General features: G+C 37.1%; 1 protein-coding gene across 1 annotated transcript; it reads right to left on the minus strand.

The window, feature by feature from the left end:
- Positions 1 to 6,907: 6,907 nt before the first annotated feature.
- Positions 6,908 to 15,129, minus strand: LOC114321850 (beta-amyrin 16-alpha-hydroxylase CYP87D16). The gene is made up of 9 exons (XM_028269076.2): positions 14,814 to 15,129; positions 14,347 to 14,677; positions 10,668 to 10,817; positions 10,336 to 10,584; positions 10,106 to 10,195; positions 9,913 to 9,991; positions 7,864 to 7,970; positions 7,600 to 7,727; positions 6,908 to 7,261 (listed from the first exon to the last, which is right to left on the minus strand). The coding sequence occupies exons 1-9, from the start codon at positions 15,011 to 15,013 to the stop codon at positions 7,168 to 7,170; spliced, it is 1,428 nt and encodes a 475-aa protein (XP_028124877.1). The 5' UTR covers positions 15,014 to 15,129; the 3' UTR covers positions 6,908 to 7,167.
- Positions 15,130 to 21,293: the final 6,164 nt, after the last annotated feature.

The raw sequence follows: 21,293 nt of genomic DNA on the forward strand, positions 1-21,293 counted from the left end.
CTGCAAACCCAACCACTTTGTAAGGACCTTCCCAGTTTGGCCCTAACTTGCCATCTCCTGGTATCAAGGTGTTTCCCATTACTTTGCGCAGTACCCAATCTCCGATCTTGAATTGTCTTGGATGCACCGTTTTGTTGTATTTTCTGGATAACTCTTGTTGGTATGAGGCAATGTGAACCAGTGCTCTCTCTCTTCTTTCTTTCGCAAGGTCGAGTTCCAACGCGATGGCTTCTCTATTCAAGTCTGGATCAAAATTTTCGCTTCGAATTGTGGAGAGGCCAACTTCCAGTGGGATTACTGCTTCCATTCCGTAGGTTAAGGAGAATGGTGTCTCTCCTGTTGATCGTCGAGGTGTGGTGCGGTAAGCCCATAAAACATGAGGAAGTTCATCCGCCCACTTGCCTTTTGCCTTCTCTAACCTTTTCTTCAATCCATCCAAGACGACTTTATTTGATGCTTCTGCTTGGCCATTCGCTTGAGGATATGCCGGTGTAGAATTGTAGAACTCTATCTTGTACTCTTCACAAAAGCCTCTGAAGATTCTGCCGTCGAACTGAGTGCCATTTTCTGAGATTAGAGCTTTTGGTATGCCAAACCGAATGATGATATTCTGCCAAACGAACTTCTTCACATCTTTTTCTTTGATTGATGCCAATGCTTCTGCTTCCACCCACTTTGTGAAGTAGTCTGTTGCTGCGAGAAAGAACTTCCTGTTGCCGGGTGCTGTTGGAAGTGGTCCTACTATGTCCAAGCCCCACATTGCGAAAGGCCATGGGCTAGTCAATGGTAGGAGTTCTCTAGCTGGTTGATGTATTTGGTGTGCGAATTTCTGGCATTTCTCGCACTTCTTTACATATTTCTCTAAGTCTGCCTGCATGTATGGCCACCAGTATCCTTGCGAAATGGCCCTGTAAGCTAGCGATCTTCCTCCTTGATGGCTTCCGCACACCCCTTCGTGTATTTCAAACAAGAATGCTTCCACTTTGCTGAGATGAACACACTTTAGGTAAGTTCCTGAGAATGACTTCTTGTATAATGCCAAGGATGGGGAGAGCCAAAATCGCAGCGATTTCGCTCTTATTCTGTTGGCTTCTTTTTTCTCTTCTGGTAGGATGCCGTCTTTTAAGAATAGGATGATGGGATCCATCCAAGAGGGGCCTAGTTCTGCGCAACATACCTCTTCTGCTTCCGGGTCTTCTATGCTTGGTCTAGGTAGGTAGTCGATTAGTAGTGGATGAGGTATGGAGGAGTCTACCATTGAGGCGAAGCCTGCCAGTTCGTCTACTCTGCTGTTTTCCTCCCTGCCAATTTGTTCTATCCTTACTACTTCAAATTTCTTGATCTCTGTTCTGACCAACTCTTGGCACTTGGCCATCCTATCATCCTTTGCTTCATAGTCGCCAGAAATTTGGTTTACCACCAGTTGTGAGTCGCTGTAGACCATTAATTCGGTGGCCTTCATGTAGTATGTTGATTTGAGTCCTGCGAGAAGTGCTTCATACTCCGCTTCGTTGTTTGATGCTGGGAAGCCAAGGTTGATTGCTTGCTCTACAACCAGGCCGTCTGGTGAGATGAGGACTATGCCGAGTCCTGCACCATGCCGATTGGATGCTCCATCCACAAAGAGCTTCCACATCTCACCAACGAACAACTTCCAGCAAGTGGAGGGGTCAGATGATGTCGTGGGGTCAAGAATGTTGCTGGTGTTTTCTTCAAGGTCCATGCTTGCTGTCTGCCCCTCGCTATCTGATTGTACCAAGTCTTTATTTGTTGGAGAGCCTTGGTTTGGTGTAGCTTCTACCTTGCTGTCTTTAGTCTGGTCTGCCTTGGAGTCTAACTGAGTACCTTCTGCTAGGGGTTGCGCTATTCCGGCGTCAACTTCCATCCCTAATTCGGTGGTGTCAGTTAGGTCGACTGGGCAGATATGATGACTTCCAGGAGTAAATTCTGCGACGAAGTCTGCCAAAGATTGGGCCTTTACTGCGATTCTAGGTTGGAACTTGATGTCGAATTGTCCCAACTCTACTGCCCATTTCAAGATTCGCCCAGAAAAGTTCGCCCTCTCAAACAAAGCTTTTAGTGGAAAAGCTGTGAGGACAACTATGGTGTGGGCATGAAAGTAGTATGCCAATTTTCTGGAGGCCATCATTAAGGCTAATGCTAGTTTTTCCAGTGGTAAATACCTTGTTTCGGCTCCCAGCAATGTCTTGCTGACATAATAGATGGGCAGGTGTTGGATTCCTTCTGCACGAACCAACACTGCGCTAACTGCGTGCTGAGAGACTGCCAGGTACAAGAAGAGTTCTTCACCAGGTACTGGGGTAACAAGCAGTGGTGGGGAAGACATATATTCCTTCAAGCTTTCCAGAGCTTGGTCGCATTCTTCATCCCACTCAAACTTGGCCTTTAAGGCATGAAAAAATGGTCGTAGTCTATCTGACGACCTACTTATGAACCGGTTGAGCGCGGCTGCCATTCCGGTGAGATGCTGGACTTCTTTTACTGAGTTTGGTCTCTCCAAATCTTGGATTGCTTTGATCTGGGAGAGGTCTGCTTCTATACCTCGGTTGGTCACAAGGAAGCCTAGGAATCTGCCAGATCCTACTCCGAATGTGCACTTGGATGCATTGAGGCGCAACTTGTGTTTCTTCAGGATTTCAAACATCTCTCCTAGGTCCTTGAGATGGTCATTCTCATCCTTGCTTTTGACCACCATGTCGTCGATGTAAGCCTCCATTGTTCTGCCTAACAATGGTTCAAACATCTTGGTGACCATCCGTTGGAATGTCGCCCCTGCATTCTTTAGGCCAAATGGCATGACCTTGTAACAGTATAATCCTCTTGGAGTTGTAAAAGATGTGACCTCCTGGTCTGGCTCATGCATGGTGATTTGGTGGTAGCCTCTGTATGCATCCAGAAAGTTAAGTCGGTTGTGCCCCGCCGTTAGGTCCACCAGTTGATCTATCCGTGGTAGAGGAAAGCTGTCTTTTGGGCACGCCTTGTTGACTGTTTTGTAGTCGACGCAGACGCGCCACTTGCCATTCTTCTTTGGTACTACGACTGTGTTGGAGATCCATCTTGGGTAGTGCACTTCTCTAATTGCTCCGGCCTCCAGCAGGTTACTTACTTCTTCCGCCACGATTTCGGCATGGTGAAGTGCCGATCTGCGAGTGCGCTGAATGACTGGTTTGGCGGATGGGTGGACATTGAGTTGGTGAGAGATGTAGTTTAGCTCAATGCCTGGCATGTCGTAGGGCGTCCAGGCGAACACTTCGATGTTAGAGGTTAAGAACTCCAAGACCTCTAATCTCTCAGTGCTGGACAACGACGAACCGAGCAAAAAGAACTTATCCAGGTTCTTTTCATCTATTCTTACCTCTACCAAGTCCTCCACTGCTTTCTGATCAGCCGTTTTGCCGACATCTGCGAATAGTTCATTGCTCTCAGGTTCCTCCACCGAATGAACGTATCCTTTGGCAGCGCGGCTGCCGTTCACCATGACGAAGCATTGTTTTGACATGATCTGATCTCCATAGACTTCTTCAATTACTCCGGTGTCGTTAGGAAACCGCATTACTTGGTGGTAGGATGACGCCACCGATCGCATGGCATGCAGCCATGTTCTGCCCAAGATGATATTGTAAGTGGAGGGGACCTTCAATACCCAGAACTCCACTTGTTTTGTCATGCTTCCTGCTCTAACTGGAAAAATTATTTTGCCGACAGGCCATTCTGCCATAGAGTTGAATCCAATTAGGGGTGATACAGCAGGCGCCAAGTCTTTGTCTTGTAGCTTCAGTTGTTTAAATGTTTCGTAGTACATGATTTCACATGAACTACCCTGGTCAATCAGAATCCGCTTGACGTCGAAATCCTTGACTCGGAGAGTGACGACCAGGGCATCATTGTGAGGGCAATATATCCGTTCTAAGTCTTTATCTGAAAAAGACATGACGTCTGTTGCCTCTGTCTTCCCCTTCTTGGTGGCAGGTTGGGCACTTCGCACCTCTCTTAAGTGTTCAGCCTTTTTGATTGATCCTCTGAGCTCGCATACACGCTCAGGTTCAAAGACTCCATGTATCACATTGATAACGCCTTGGGGTGGGGCGTTGACTGGCATTCCGTTAGGGTGGTTATTATGGTCCTGGGGGGCTGGCTGTGTCCCTCTTTCAATGTATTTATCCAAGTGACCTGCCGCCACTAACTCCTCCAAGTGCTGTCTCAATGGTGTGCAATTCTCAGTGTGGTGCCCCTTTTCTTTATGGAAGGTGTACCGCGATCTTTCATCATAGTCTTTCTGTGCTTCTCCCAGCTTGGCTGGCCACTTGACGAAAGGTTCATCTCTTATTTCGCTTAGAATCGGATATATCGGTTTCTTGAACACCGTGGTTATGGCAGTGCGGATCCTCAACCATCTTTTATCCGGGTCTTCTCCGTTATCTCGTCTGCCACGTCCGTTTCTACTCTGACGATCTACTACATTGACCTTTGCTGAGGTTTTCTTTTCTGGTACTATGGTTGCCCCAGATTTTGCCTTGGCACGTGCGCCATCCTCTTCTACCCTAATGTGCTGATGCACTCTTTCCATCAGGGCTTCCATGGTGAGGGGTGGCGTCATGGTGATCGATTCCCTTAGTCTGTTCCCGACTGGAAGGCCTCTTTTATATTGTGCAATGGCGAGATTGGTAGGGCAGTCCCCAATCTGATTGAATGTCTCCCAGTAGCGGCTATTGTAGGATCTTAGGGTCTCTTTATCACCCATGTCGATGGAGAGTAGCTGGTCGATCTCCACCGGGGTTTTAGTATTTGTTCGGAACCTTGTTACGAACGCTTCTGCCAATTGTGCCCAGGAGGCTATGCTGCCCTCTGGAAGTTTCTCGAACCAAGTCAAGCCTAGGTCGCCAAGGCTTGACGGGAAGAGTATACACATTAAGGCCTCGTTTCGCCTGTACACAGCCATGACCTGGCGAAAGTGACTCAAGTGTGAGTAGGGATCCGTCTTTCCTTCATATGTAGTGAATTTCGGCTGAAGGAAGCCTGATGGTAGGGGCGCGTTTTCAATCGCCGGAACAAACGGCGAAGTCTGCAGCCTTGCTAATGCTTTGTCCGTTGGTTCGTAGGCAGGGCGTGGTATTGGCATTCCAACCTCGACGCTTCCATGCGTCTGAGGAGCCAACCGTTGTAAGACAGAAACTCTGTGTGGATCCTTTGCCCTAGCATCCTCCTTGCATCGTGCCTTTTCTTCGAGCACGGTTCGTAAGTCGGATGTTCTGGGTAGCTCGGTTTGTCTAGATCTGGTTTGGTGCAAATGCGAGGGCCAATACGTGCTTCCTTCAGTGTATGATCTTTCAGATCTCGTTCTCTCAGACCTGGAGTGACGAGTTCTAGAAGACCAGGATTGAGTGTCGCATGTCCTGAGGCTTCTGCTCTCTCCTTGCGAGGGTGTGGTATTCCTACGATTTTCTGAGTGGCGAGGGGGCGTCTTGTTTTTGCGCCCCTCTCTTGTCGCCACTTCTTTTTTCTTTATCTGGTGTTTCAAGGCCTCCATGTCCGCCGCCATCTTTCTTATCAATTCATCTTGCTCTTTCACGCGATCTTCCAGAGCTTGAGGGTCAATCCTCCGCCTTTGCCTATCAGGACTTTGCGAATGAGAGTGATGGGGGCTGTTAGTCCGCCTCCCCCTAGCATCCCTCCTGGAGTTATGTCGTTGGGGCTCCAAGTCCACCATGGGAGGGACAGAAGGTAATCCTTCTCGCCTTGCGCCCCCATCTGGAGTTAGCCCGTCGATGGCGGACTGCGGCAATTCTTCAATGTGTGCCATTGATTGTAAAGGGGAGAAGCTTTAATCAAGAGGTTTTGTTCTATCTGTTTTTCCCACAGACTGCGCCAATTGTACGGGAAAGAAATATACTTTCTCGTATAATCCTGTTGACCAAGTCTGCGCTCCCCCGTACGACGTCGCTTTGTCACCTGAAAACACAAACGTGAGCTAGCCGGCGGGTGTGTGCCGAAAACCTCTCTGATGCCTAAGTCAGCAAACTTGACAAATAGACAAAGCTCTGTTTACTCAGAAAGCAAAGTTGTGTGTTACCTCCCCAAAGGTGATGTTTGTGAGCTTTTATAGGTTTCGTGTGGCAATATCCTAGTAGGACTTCTATTCCTCCATGCAGAGTCCTCCTAGGATTCATACTCCTGAAAGATAATGCTTATCCTTCAACACCCCCCTCACTGCTTAAACCAAGTGAGATGGTTGTATCATGGCCGAACTCCAATATGACCGAAGTAAACACGACTAAGCATAGCCGTAGAATGAGCCGAACTAGTTCTTCCTTTTACTTCTCTTACGTCAGCTTCTCATGCACTGTACATGGCACGGTTTAGACCGAACTAACGATTCGCGACTGGTATAACTCCAAGACCGGTCTAACTTCAAGTTGCTTCCGGACCGAAGTAACTTTACACGTATCTTGGGCCGGAGAAATTCTGTACCTCTCTTTGGCCGGAGTAACTTTTACGGCCTTTTTTACTCAGCCCTTTGTATTGTGGGCCACTATGACCATCTTATAGCTCGGCCCAATTTTCACCAAAATTAACCTCTCAAATGTAATTTGTCCCTGATAAAATGCTTGGGAAGGTCTCTCTAACCTTTAGAAAAATACTTTGAAAATTAGAATACTATTTTGGCTAAAAACGGGAGAGTAAAATAGTGTTCTTTCTCATTTGAGGCTTATACTTGAGCTGAGATAGTGCACAATCTTTATTCCGGAGTTATTCAGAGAGCACCCAAGTCTTGAAGTTAATAAAAAATAAGGTTTCTACGTGGTCCACAAGATGAGACGCGAGACCCACCCAACCACTCCAACACCTCTGTGAATCCAGATACACCCATGAATCCATTGTCTACTGATTTTCAGCATAAACTATGTGAAATTCATTAAATAATTTAAAATCTAATACAAAGGACGAAGAGCTAGATATTCTTTCTTTATTTAAAGGATAAAAGACAAAGACATTAATCAACTTATTTAAATAATACATAAACAAACATAAGTTCTCTCCAGTTTAGTGCTGGCCATCATAGTTTTTATAAACTTTAACACAAACACGGCTACAAACACCAAATAAGAAAAATAAATACTGCATTTGAATACTGGTGGTGTTCCATAATCATGCATGTTTCTTAGAGACCTTGATATACATGCCATCTTGAAATTGTAACATAGGTGTTCGGGCTACATCTCCTCCCTTAATTTTTGTCCACCTATCAGAATCAAAAACAGAAATGAAAAAACACATTAAGACTTTTTTTAAATGAAAAAATAAAAAAAATTGTAAAAATCTTATTAACATGTTATCTTAATTTTCAGATTCATCCTTCTTTTTTTTTCCTCGTGAAAGAAATCCACTGATATAAATTCGTCATGAATATATATCCTCTTAACTAAATGCATAGTAAGAATTGAATTTTATTACTATTTTCTTTCCATTTTCTTCATTTTGGGTCATATTTGTCACTATAATTGAAACAACATGAACAACCATGAAATGTGAAACAAATTTTAAAAGGACATTATTATTAGTAGTAGTAGCAGTACATACTTGTATTCACTGACTAAAACATGTAGGAAGGTGGCAAAAAATGCCTTGGAGAACTCTGCACCTGCGCATTGTCTTATCCCTCCACCAAAAGGCATAAAATTCTTTGATGCGGTTTGCGGATCAATGTCCTATTTTCATCAATGAATCAAAGATTGGGTCATATATATAATGTTTTTATGCATATTGAGACAATAGATCTATGACCAACAGTACTATATCATTAATTCTTTGTTTTAAGAGAGAGAGAAAGAAAATAAAATTAACCTTCCAACGTCTCGGATTGAATGCAAGTGGATCCTTAAATACGTTGGGATTTAGTTGAAGAGTACAATTGACCATCATAATGGCCCAACCTGCTGGAATTGTATAACCTGGAGATTGGAATTAGACAATCGTTATTAAACTCTGAGATGATTTAAGTTTGAGATGTGCAACCCTAAGCATCATGTCACAAATTATTTAATAGGTTGGAATTATAAAACATGTGGTGTTCTTTCCTAATAGGAGACGAAGGAATACATGACCATTTGACAAAGGGAACCACACAGGGAGTAGCTCCTCTCAATAGTTCATTTTCTCCATAATTCTCAATAATTCATTTTATGGTTTTTGTAGGGCCTCACGATGGTGATCCGAACCATTTATTTCATAAGTCTCGAAGAGAAAAACATATATACAAAAGATCAACTTGATTCAAAATCAGTATATACACTAACTAATTGTGTCTTGTTTTATAAAATTGATGGTAAATATTATTTTAAACCAAAACTGTTCATTTTATAAAACAAAATCCGATAGTTAGTATGATTATCGATATCCGATTAAGATAATTTTTTACATATATATTCTTCTCTTCTAGGTCAATGAGATAAACACTTTAGATTATCGTGGTTAGGGGTCATCCATGGGCCTGGTCGGGCTTACCTAGCCCGCAACTATAGTGTCCAAATTCTATATTTTAATGGATTTTTCGAGTTTTGACCAATCAATGGGCTGGTATGGGCCGAGTCTATTTAAAAAATTAAAATCATGTGCCACCCATAAGCCAAAATCTTACGGGCCAAAATCAAACCAAACCAGGCTACACATTCGCTTATATTATTAATTTCTACACATTTTTCATTCACATATCCTTAATATTTTCATTAGTTGTTTTTCTTATTTACTTTCCAACATAATTCAAGTATTTTGATTTCTTTCTTTTTCTTCTTCCTTTTTCTTTTTTTTTTTTTTTTTTTTTTTACATCCCATATAGTAATAAAAAAAAAATAAAATCAATTAACATATTATACCTACAAGTGTAGGGGCAAAAAATGGAAAGAAGAAAAAATAAAAGCTTTAAACATGGGAACAAAAAAATAAATATATAAATAATCAAACTAAACATTAGACCAAAAGAACTCAAATATTAGACTAACCCATGCGGGCTCTTACAGACTGAGTTTATGAGCAAACTCAGGTTACTAACTTTTGTCTAAAATCCTAAATTATCTTTTATGTGTTGGGATGGGATGAACACTTAAGTGAGTTGGGACAGACCATGGGACGGGTTGGTCAAGTTGGGTAATATCGAGTTTTTTTAATCACAAGTCATTTGGAAACCCTTAATCGTGGTCGAACACCACGGAACCCACAAAGTAGAGTCTAGAAAGTTGTCGAGGAAATAAAGTCTTGAGAGGAGCTGCTCTTCCACAACACAAAGCCCGTTTATTTTGAGAGATAGAGGAAGAGATTGAATTAGGATAAATGCAGAACCCACTATAATGGTGTTTGTTTGCAAAATTGGAAAGGGGATTCACAATCCCTTAGGACTGTGATAGGTCTTAGAGGAAGGAATTAACAAAGACTTCTAAGGTTTGGATTTCAAAACTAGTGAGCGGATGCCTGAACTGAAGAAAGAAAAAAAAAAAGGCCACACAAATACAGAACACATAATATGGGCAAAATATGTGTTGTGTATTTGTGGGGGCCTTTTTTTTTGTGTGTGTGTGGGGGGGGGGGGGGTATTATGTCATTATATATATATATATATATTAAAATAATATAGTACAAAAAATAATTTTTAAAATATGATTTTTTGATATTAAAATATATCAAAAACACCCAAGAAGGGTGTTTATGGTATTTTATATAGTTAATCCCCTTACTAAAATATATGACAAACAAACACAATTTTTCTTAATCTCATCACTAACAATCCCCCACACTAATAGTCTCTTCACTAATAATCTCATCCAACCTAACTCTGAAAACATAGGGGCCCATAGATCATGAAGTTACTCAGATGCAAACATTTATTTAGTAATTTATTACCATTATAATTGATATCTTTCAGTGTTTTTCTTAGTATCCCAGGAGCAACATTTCCCAATCTCAGCACTTCATTAATAACCTGCAGTTTTGGCACACCAACACAAGATAATGACGCAATGTGCCAATTAATTTCCATAAGAGAATATATATATATATATATATATATACATATGGTTTAGAGTGTGAAACTCACATGCATAGTAACAGTCATGGATTTATATTCATCCCATGTCAGTGGAGATTCCTTATTCTCTCTATTTTTTAGAAGAATGTCATGCTCCGCCTAAAATAATAATCAATATTAATTATAATACAAAGAATTGAATGAAATATATATAGATAAATAGATAGATAGTAATTAAATTAGATTAGAGAAAAATATTAGAGTGAATAATGTTGATGGTTGATTTCAATATTACATACCACTAGATCCTCCACCACCCAAGGGTGTTCTGCAAATAACTTAAAAGACAGTGCTATGGCCGTGGATATGGACTCCACGGTAGCAAACAAAGCTCCAACGATGATCGATAGGATGAAATTCTCTGTCAAGAAGAAGTCAGTGTTCAAGTCTTTGACCGCACGATCAAGGAAGTCCCCTTTCTTTTCCTCTGGGCAAGCTATTCTCTCCTTTAACATTGCTCTTATTACCTTTTCTAACTTGTCCTTATCCTACAATCAAAAATCATAATCAAAATCAAACAAACTTTTGAGGAGGTAGTGTTTCCCTTTCTGTTTTCTGGTGTTATTATTACCTTCATACATTTGTAGAATCTAGTACCAGGGATGTTCAATGGAAATGACATAAGACCTTGCACGAATCCAGCAATGGTGTCCGTTATAACATCAGATGACTTTTCAAAATCATGACCAAACAGATTTTTTGCAGCAAAAACTGCAATCATCTACAAAATCCATGACAACAAATTTATTCATTAACTAACATGCCAATAGCTTCAGAATTTATATGTGAATGAGCTTGATCCTAATAATAATAATAATAATAATAAAATTAAAAAAAAAACAAGAAAAAAAAAACTACAATATTTTTTTTACTATCTGTTTACTTAATGAAAATAGTAAAATAGTTTAAATTGAAAATAAATATAAAAAAAAAAATTAAGGTTTAAATTTATTAAATTAAAAACTGAAAATTATTTTGTTACAAAAGTTAAATTCTGATTTTTCTTTCCTATTTTTTCTTCAATAAATATGTTACCATCCAAAATAGAGACATGATCATGAATTTTAAAACCTGTATATTGGGACCCTATCTACATTTTACAAAAATTGTTTAACATCACAAAAAAGGCAAACTACAATTTGAAAATAATCTTTACAAACGCAATTATTAAAAGAAGTTTTTGAAACTTTATTTTTGCAAAAAATATTTAAGAACCAATTCTATTGTATAGTCAGTAAAAAGTCATCCCGAAAAGTTTGAAAAAGACTTTTAACGACAAAATTTTAAAAACGTCACTAATAAATGCACTTTTGGGGACAAAATAATTTGGTCTCAAAAGAGTTTTCTTTTTTAGGCAAAAATTTTGATTCCAAAGGGATAATAATTCATTGTTAGTGTCTAATTTTCATTGCTAAAAATATAATGATGACTGATGACACTTTTGTCAACAAAAATATTTGTTCTTTAAGAAGTATTTTTTTTTCTAAATTTTTGTCTTTAAATCTTAATTTTTTGTAGTGGGTAGATCTAATCCCCTATTAGCCCTACCGCCAAAAAAAAATAAAAAATAAAAAAATAAAAAAAAAATTGTTTGTTTCAGCCAAGTGGTGACTATCACTCCATTTGTTTCAGTAAAAAAATGTTTTCCCATTTTTCTAATATTTCGTACAATGAAAAATGAAAATGAAAAACATTTTTTTGTTCTAAAAACAAGCTTTCAAACCAAAGTTTTACAATCCCACAACTACCATAACAGTGACCACCGTTAGTATTATGAACACCACCATCACCTCCACCTCCCGACCACCATCGCCATAGCCATCACTTCTACCACTCCAACACCACCACCACCCACTCAGGGCCGGCCCTGAGTTTCCGGAGGCTTAAGGTGAAATAATTTTTCGGGATCATTATAAATATTTATATATAAAAAAAATTACTATGTTTGGTTTAGAATTTTTAAAAATAATTGTCTAAGTTTACAATTCGTATTTTTTTGTATTTGGTAACCTTTTTTTTTAAAAAAAAAAAACACACAAATATTATAGTTTTTAAACGTATCTAAATTAGATGTATCTATAAAATAAATAAATAAAAATTGTGTAAAATATTTTTAAAAAAAATACTAAACAACACATAATTGGGCCACAAAGAGAAAAAAAAATAGGCCACACAAAATTAGGTTAACAACTAATACATATACATATATTTTATTTTTTATTTTTTTATTTTTTTATTTGGACTAACAACTAACACTTATAAATATTTTTTTAATTGGGTCTTTTATCAATTGGATCAAATAGATTTTTTGAGGCCCCTTTAAAAGGGCCTAAATTAATTAAACAGAATTGGGTCATTTTAAATTTTTAATATAGTGCAAGACTAATAAATTTAGAACCTGTTTTTGGACTTAATTTTGGGGCCCTAGGCACAGGCCTCACCAGCCTTAACCCAGAGCCGGCCCTACACCCACTTCAAACCCCCTTTACATCCATTACTTAAACAACATCACCTCTACCACTAGGCAGGGGAGAGGGTGCCCTGCCCAGCAAAAAATTTCAAGATCCATGTAAATATATACAAGGTCTACAGTATTTATATAAATTGTTTGTACTTGCTCCCCCTCCCCCCAAAAAAATAAATAAATAAATAAATAAAAATCCTTATATTCTACTTTATATTATATCATGTAACCAACTATTATTCAAATGTTGGTCTCTTTATTTTCACTGTTCTAACATTAATCTATTCATTTTAAAAATAAAAAATAAAAATTCCTTCTTGTTCACTGATTAGGGGTTTGTTATATAGTGTACACACATTGTTGATATATTTTATATTTTGAAGAGTTTTTTTTAAGACAATTATTTCAGTTTTCATAGACGAAAATATATACTGAGCAAATATTCAATAAAAAAGTTTTATACTGTCCCAATGTCTCCCTTTTAGTTTCCCAATGACAAACCTCAATTCTGTTTACCACCATCATCACCATCACCTTTACCTCAATTCTTAATTAGTAAAATTCTTTACGAATCAAGAGTAAAGAACTTAGTTTATGGGTAACACTTAAGAAGATGACACATCAGCAACAACTTTTCAAATGTAAACCTTTTAGTCACAGAACACTGCATAGTCACCCATGAGTAGTTTTGTTTCGTTTTTCTTCTCCAATTTTTAAATGAGAAATCCAATTGACTTAAGAAAAGTAAAAGCTTCAGAATACCAAAGTTGAGAAATCCAGTAGCATACCAAATTCAACCTTTCGTTTTGTAGATAGTTGCTTATTTTGAGAAATGAGTTAAAAATTAATATTTTAATTTTAATTTTTTTTTTGAAACAATGTATAAAAAATAGAGGAGTAATGTGACTCAAAAAAGTCAAAAAAATCAAAAAAATTTCTTTATCTCTTTACCAAAAGAGACCAATATAGTCCTATGCACTTTCCTATATAATTTTTTATTTTAGATTAAAAAAAATGAGAAATTAACTCTTTTTTTTTTTTATCAGCAAAAGAAATCTTTATTGATGAAAAGATAAAAAGTGTGATAAATTATATCAATACAGAGGAGGTTGGAGCTATCACAAAGCTCCAAGTGCCGGTTGGTGAGGAACATAGTTCTAAAAACCGGCCGGTACGTTATGTGTCGACCGATACGTATTGGAAAAATAAGTATCGCGGTGGATACAGGTCGGTATATTGTTGAGATTGAAAATTTGAGGCGTATCGGCCGAGTCCTGGTACGTATCGGTATGTAACAGTTACACAAGCCGTTACACCGTGACGGACCGATGCTCACCGGTTCGGATTGGTACGGGAAAAAAAAGTTGAAAAACTTATGAGATGATTTTTAAAATTTCACCGCCGCGACACTCGATTCCCGATACGTACCGATCAATACTGCCGATACCGATACTCCGCAATTGATACCGTTACGTTATCCGATATCGCGATTTAGAACCATGGTAAGGAACCAACAAACCAGAGAGCAAAAGATACTACCACAACATCAAACTTAGATGAAAAATACACAAAAAAACCAGAGATTAGCAGCAGAGACTAACAGGTAATCAAACTTGAAGACCACACCACAAACACAAACACAAAACAGCAGAACAACACCGAAGTCTAGAAATTTCAATACACGAAGTCCAGCCTTGTGTATGTAGAAATACGACCTTTACTTTACTTTACTCTATATATAATATATATGTATATATATATAATAATAGTATGAAGAGATACATACATTAGCAGCTTCTTTTTTGGCATCAATGGTTCCTTGGGTAGACCAGCGGTGGATGTTAGTGCGAACGGTGGTTTCAATTTCAGAAAGCAACTTAGTCCGGAGGCTGTCAACGCCAAAGAGAGTCAAGAAGGTGCCTCTGAGATACTTGTGAATGCGACCAACAGCGTTAGGCCTGGCTTCACCTTCTAGCCGGAATACCTTCTCGAATGTGTCCAAATACCACAGCTCTACTTCCTTCCCTTCTTGTTGAAACAAGTAATTGTTCAGCTTCGGATCTGCTGTTATCACCATTGGCCTTCCCACCAAGTTTGTTGAAAACACTCTCCCATACCTGTTTTGTTTGTTTGTGTCCAAGTACAAATTTACAACAACCATCATAAATAATAATATATTCAAACAAAATACTACTAAATAAATAAAACAACAAAACAAACTAGTACACATAAAAGCTTATTACTGTATTGTACTTTTCAATTCTCTTCTTAATGAAGGGATGGAGATCTAAGGAGTGGTTGGGAATAAGAAGTTGAAGTGTCTCTCCAATGAATGGGAGACCCATAGATCCTGGAGGCAGAACTCCATTGGACTTTGGGTTCCTCCACTTGTAAAGCCACTGACTTATCAATATGGTAACCACAGCTACTACACACAACCCAACTTGCCACATTTCTTACTCTCACTGTTTGCTGAGAGAGAGTAAGTGTGTGTGTGCGCGCGTTGGTATGAAGAACTCGAATAGCCAGTATGTCTTTCTCGGTGCAGATAAATAATTGTTTACATATTGGGGAACTCACCTTGGTCAGATATATATAGAGAAAAAAGTGCCCCCTTTTTTTGGAAAAAAATGCTAGAGGCACCAAAAATTCTACCAAAAATTTTACCAAATGTCTCACATAGATGTGGGACCCACATGGGACCCACATTGTGTGGGTCCCACACCCATTTAAGACATTTGGTAAAACTTTTGATAGAATATTTGGGGTCTCTAGCATTATTCTTTTTTGGAGGACCTCTACTATCTCAAAATGATCACACCACTCTTGATGTGTGGAGCCCACTCATATATATGTGGAACCCACATCATGAGTGATGTTAATTTCTCATTTTTTTTAATTTGAAATAAAAAATTATATAGGAAAGTGCATAGAACTATATTGGTCTCTTTTGGCAAAGAGATGAAGAATTTTTTTTTTTTTTTTGATTTTTTTGAGTTACATTACTCCTCTATTTTTTATACATTTAAAAAAAAATTAAAAAATTAATTTTTAACTTAGGCCTAGTTTGGGAAGACTAAATAAGTGCACTTTTTGACTTTTTTTGTATTATGTGTAGAAAAAGTAGAGAGAAAATGTTGATTGATGTGACCCAAAAAAAATAAAAAGATAAAATAAGTGTACTTTTTTCTTTGTAGCTAAACTTGACCTTAGTTCTCAAAATAAGCAAGTATCTGCAAAAGTTGAATTTGGTATGCTGAAGGGATTTCTCAACTTTGGTAGGCTAATGGATTTCTCAACTTTGGTACGCTGAAGCTTTTACTTTTCTTACGTCACATGGATTTCTCAACTTTGGTATGCTGAAGCTTTTGCTTTTCTTAAGTCAGTCACATGGATTTCTCATTCAAAAATTGGAGAAGAAAAACGTAACGAAACTACTCCTGGGTGACTATGCAGTGTTCTGTGACTAAAAGGTTTACATTTGAAAAGTTTTTGCTGATGTGTCATCTCCTAAATTGTTACCCATAAACTAAGTTCTTTACTCTTGATTCGTAAAGAATTTTACTAATTAAGAATTGAGGTAAAGGTGATGGTCCCCTCCTTGTATTTTCTACTTGTAGGGTTATTGAGCCCACTTTTAGGTCAAATTTTGATAATCTGAACCGTTCATATTTTAAGATTTAATCAGTATATCATACCTGTAAAAAATCAAGTTGATCGGATATCAGAAAGCATGTGTTCGGAAAACTCGAACTAAAAATTATTTTTTTAAAGAATTTAATAAATAATTTTCTGAACATATGTTTTCTGATATCCAATCAACTTGATATTTTACAGATATGATACACTGAATAAATCTGAAAATATAAACAGTTTGAATTATTAAAATTAGACCTAAAAATGAGTTCAATGGCCGTACAAGTAAGAAATGCAAAGAAAAAATGTAAGGAAGAAATCTTGATAGTGGTAAATAGGATTGAGTTAGGACTTCATTGGGAAACTAAAAGAAAGACATTGGGACAGTATTTATATTTTTATTGAATATTTGTTCAGTATGTATTTTTGTTTATGAAAATTGAAGTAACTAGTGAATCTTGACTACAATATAAAATTTTCTTGCTTTAAAATTCGTTATGTACTGGCAAATTTAGGTTCATTTTCTTTAATTGTCTTAAAAAAACTCTTCAAAATATAAAATATAAAATATATCAATAAAGTGTATACGCTACATAACAAACCCCTAACCAGTGAACAAGAAGGAATTTTTATTTTTTATTTTTAAAATGAATAAATTAATGTTAGAACAGTAAAAATAAAGAGACAAACATTTGAATAATAGTTGGTTATATGATATAAAGTAGAATATAGGGAATTTTTTTTTTTTTTTTTTTTTTTGGGGGGGGAGGAGGGCAAGTACAAACAATTTACATAAACACTATAGACCTTGTATATATTTACATGGATCTTGAAACTTTTTGCTGGGCAGGACAACCTCTCCCCTGCCTGGTGGTAGAGGTGATGTTGTTTAAGTAATGGATGTAAAGGGGGTTTGAAGTGGGTGGTGGTGATGTTGGAGTGGTAGAAGTGATGGCTATGGCGATGGTGGTCAGGAGGTGGAGGTGATGGTGGTGTTCATAGTAGTAACGGTGGTCACTGTTGTGGTAGTTGTGGGATTGTAAAATTTTGGTTTGAAAGCTTTTTTTTAGAACAAAAAAAATGTTTCTCAATTTCATTTTTCATTATACGAAATATTAAAAAAAATGGGACAACATTTTTTTACCAAAACAAATGGAGTGATAGTCACCGCTTGGCTTTTCTTTCTCTTTTTCCAAAGTGTGTAAATTTCGCTAAAACAAACAAAGTGTTAGTTTTTACCCCTTTTTTTTTTTTTTTTTTTTTTTGGCGGTAAGGCTCACGGGGGATTAGATCTACCGCCTACAAAAAATTAAGATTTTAGAGACAAAAATTTAGAAACAAAATTACTTCTTAAGGAACAAATATTTTTGTTGACAAAAGTGTCATCATTATATTTTTAGTGTAAATCAAAGTATAAACACAGTGGATGAAAAATTATGGTCATACCTTTTTCTGCAGAGTCTGAATTGAAGGATCTCGTGGGTAAATCACGTGCTTTCTGAATCTGATCAATCAACCCAGCAATGGAGTGATATTACAGAATGAATATCACCCACACAAGTAACAGTGCAAAATGGTTCTTGAACGTTGCAGTTTGGGAGAGAGTCAGTATCACTACTACAAAAATAGTTAAAGATTAAAGATCACACTTTGACAAAAAAAGAGATCTCACTTTTATTGAAAGTGTGATAAAAAAAATTAGATTGATATTTTAATCACACTTAATCTGATTGAGTGTGATAATATTTATTTTTTATGTCACTTTTCAATTAAGTGTGATTATATATATATATATATATATTTTTAATCACACCTTCTAATTAAAGTGTGATTATATACTTTTTAATCACACTTTTTAAACAAGTGTGATTATATATATATATATATATATTTTTAATCACACATTCTAATTAAAGTGTGATTATATACTTTTTAATCACACTTTTTAAACAAGTGTGATTATATATATATATATTTTTAATCACACATTCTAATTAAAGTGTGATTATTTATATATTTTTTAATCACACTTTATAATTAAAGTGTGATTATATATATACTACTACTTTTTAATCACACTTTTTTAACAAGTGTGATTATATATATATTTTTTAATCACACATTCTAATTAAAATGTGATTATTTATATATTTTTTAATCACACTTTCTAATTAAAGTGTGATTATATATACACTACTACTTTTTAATCACACTTTTTAAATAAGTGTAATTATATATATATTTTTTAATCACACATTCTAATTAAAGTGTGATTATTTATATATTTTTAATCACACTTTCTAATTAAAGTGTGATTATATATACATTACTACCTTTTAATCACACTTTTTAAATAAGTGTGATTATATATATATTTTTTAATCACACATTCTAATTAAAGTGTCATTATTTATATATATTTTTTAATCACACATTCTAATTAAAGTGTAATTATATATACACTATTACTTTTTAATCACACTTTTTAAATAAGTGTGATTATTTATATATTTTTTAAGGTAATTAAAATGTGATTATATATACATTACTACTTTTTAATCACACTTTTTAAATAAGTGTGATTGTATAAAATATTTCAAATTGATTTTTATAAAAAATATACAATTCCCAAATTTTTAATCACACTTAATCTGATTGAGTGTGATAATATTTATTTTTTATGTCACTTTCTAATTAAGTGCGATTATATATATATATATATATATACAGGGTAAATTACACTGCCAACCCCTAAGGTTTATGTTTATTACAGTTCCTCCTTCACGTTTTGAAAATTACATCTCCCTCCCTGAGGTTTAAAGTTTCATTACAGATTCCCCCCTTAGCAATTTAATTTTTTTTAAATGCTAATTTTGGCCTTACTAGGTAAATTACATTGACACCCCTTACATTTTAGAAATTATAATCCCCTTCCTAAGGTTTAAAGTAGCATTACCAATTGCCCCATCGGTTAGTATTAGTTGAAAAAAAAATTAATTGGAAAAGAAAATTATTTGAAAAAAATTAATTGAAAAAAAAATTGTTAGTAAAATTTTTAAATTTCTGTTTAAAAACCAACATAAACTTATTTTTTGAATTTACGTTTTTTCCTCAAATTTACGAACTGAGACAACCATTTATAAATCAAAAAAATTATCAAATAATTTTTTATGACAATTTTTAAAATTTTTGTAAATATAAATTGAAAACTGAAAACGAAATGGTTACCAAACAGGCTTCAGATGGTAAAAATGTCGTAAAATTAACAAATAATTAAATAAGTTACCAACATAAGAAATGACTTATCAAAAGATTCTTAGGCTATGTATGGTTTGATTTTTAGAAAAAAAAATTAAAAATTAAAAATTAATTTGGTTAAGAAATAAAAAATAAAAAATAATTATCATTTTTATATAATTTTTATCTTTCGAGTGGTTAGAAATAATTTTTTACAAATTAAATTGAAACAGTCATACGTATGTATATAACCTGCTCAAAAATTAAAATTAAAATTAAAATTATTTTTTACCCTTAAATGATAATTATTTTTTAGTTTTTATTTCTTAACCAAATTAATTTTTAATTTTTAAATTTCTTTTCTAAAAATCAAACCATATATGGCCTAAGAATCTTTTGATAAGTCATTTCTTACGTTGGTAACTTATTTAATTATTTGTTAATTTTATAATATTTTTACCATCTAAAGCCTGTTTGCTAAGGTGCCATTTAGTAATACTTACGTTTTCAGTTTTCTGTTTATATTTATAAAGATTTTAAAAACTTAAATAAAAACTTGTTTGGTAAAATTTTTGATTTATAAATCAGTGGTCTCAGTTTATAAATTTGGCCAAAAAATGTAAACTCAAAAAATGTGTTTCCGTTTTGAGTTTTTAGTTTTTTTTTTTTTACCACCCAATACTAGCCACCACCTGCCACCATTTTCCACCACCGTCTTCCGCCACCACCACCCACCACCCATCCCCAACCACCACCTGCCACCACCACTCACCACCCACCTGCCACCACCACCCACCACCTGCCACCAACACCCACCTGCCAGCCACCATCACCCACCACCCACCTGCCACCCACTCGCCACCACCACCCACCTACCATCTACCCGCCGCTACCATCCACCGCCCGCCACCTACCCGCTACCACCACTCAGCACCCATCTACCACCACCACCCACCCACCACCACCACCCACCAACCACCTACCACCCACCCGCCACCACCACCCACCACCACCACCCACCCGCCACCCATCCACCACCACCACCACCCACTCGCTACCACCTACCACCTTCACCCACCACAACCACCACCACCCGCCACCATCCGCCATTCACCACCCACCTACCACAACCACCCACCACCCGTCACCAGCATCCACCACCCGTTACCACCATCACCACCATACACTCGCTACCACTCACCGCCCGCCACCGTCACCCACCCACTCACCCATCATCACCACCCGCCACCTACTTGCCACCACCACCCACCCGCCACACACCTGTCACCACCACTGACCACCCGCCACCACCACCACCACCACCATCACCCACTCGCTACCACCAGCCACCGTCATCCACCCACCCACCTACCCACCAACCGCCACCACCGTCACCCACCCACCCGCCACCACCACCCACCCACACACCAGCCACCACCATCGACCACCAACCACCACCACCACCACCACCCACCCGCCACCGTCATCTACCCACCCACCCACCACCACCACCTGCCATTCCGCCATCCACCTGCTACTATCGCCCACCACCCGCCACCACCACTACCCACTCGGTACCACCCACCACTCATCACCATCACCCACCACTACCACCACCACCACCCACCACCCACTGTCACCACTTTCCACCATCTTCCGCCGCCACTTGCCATTTCTCATTCTTTTTTATATTTTTAAATTTTGTTAAACATTTTGTCAATTACCAAACACGTTTGTAATTTATGTTTTTCTAAAAATAAACAAAAACTAGTTTATAAAATTTTTGTAAATATAAACTGAAAACGTAAACGTTACCAAACAGACCCTAACCATTTCATTTTCAGTTTTCAATTTATATTT

This window comes from Camellia sinensis, chromosome 9 (genome assembly GCF_055761805.1).
Source record: "Camellia sinensis isolate YWXY chromosome 9, ASM5576180v1, whole genome shotgun sequence".
Lineage (NCBI taxonomy): Eukaryota > Viridiplantae > Streptophyta > Magnoliopsida > Ericales > Theaceae > Camellia > Camellia sinensis.

Coding starts and splice junctions, on each gene's coding strand:
- LOC114321850 (XM_028269076.2), bottom strand. CDS start 15,013: ATGTGGCAAGTTGGGTTGTGTGTAGTAGCTGTGGTTACCATATTGATA. Junction 14,678..14,813: donor ATTAAGAAGAGAATTGAAAA/GTACAATACAGT, acceptor CAAACAAAACAG/GTATGGGAGAGTGTTTTCAA. Junction 10,818..14,346: donor CCAAAAAAGAAGCTGCTAAT/GTATGTATCTCT, acceptor TGGATTTTGTAG/ATGATTGCAGTTTTTGCTGC.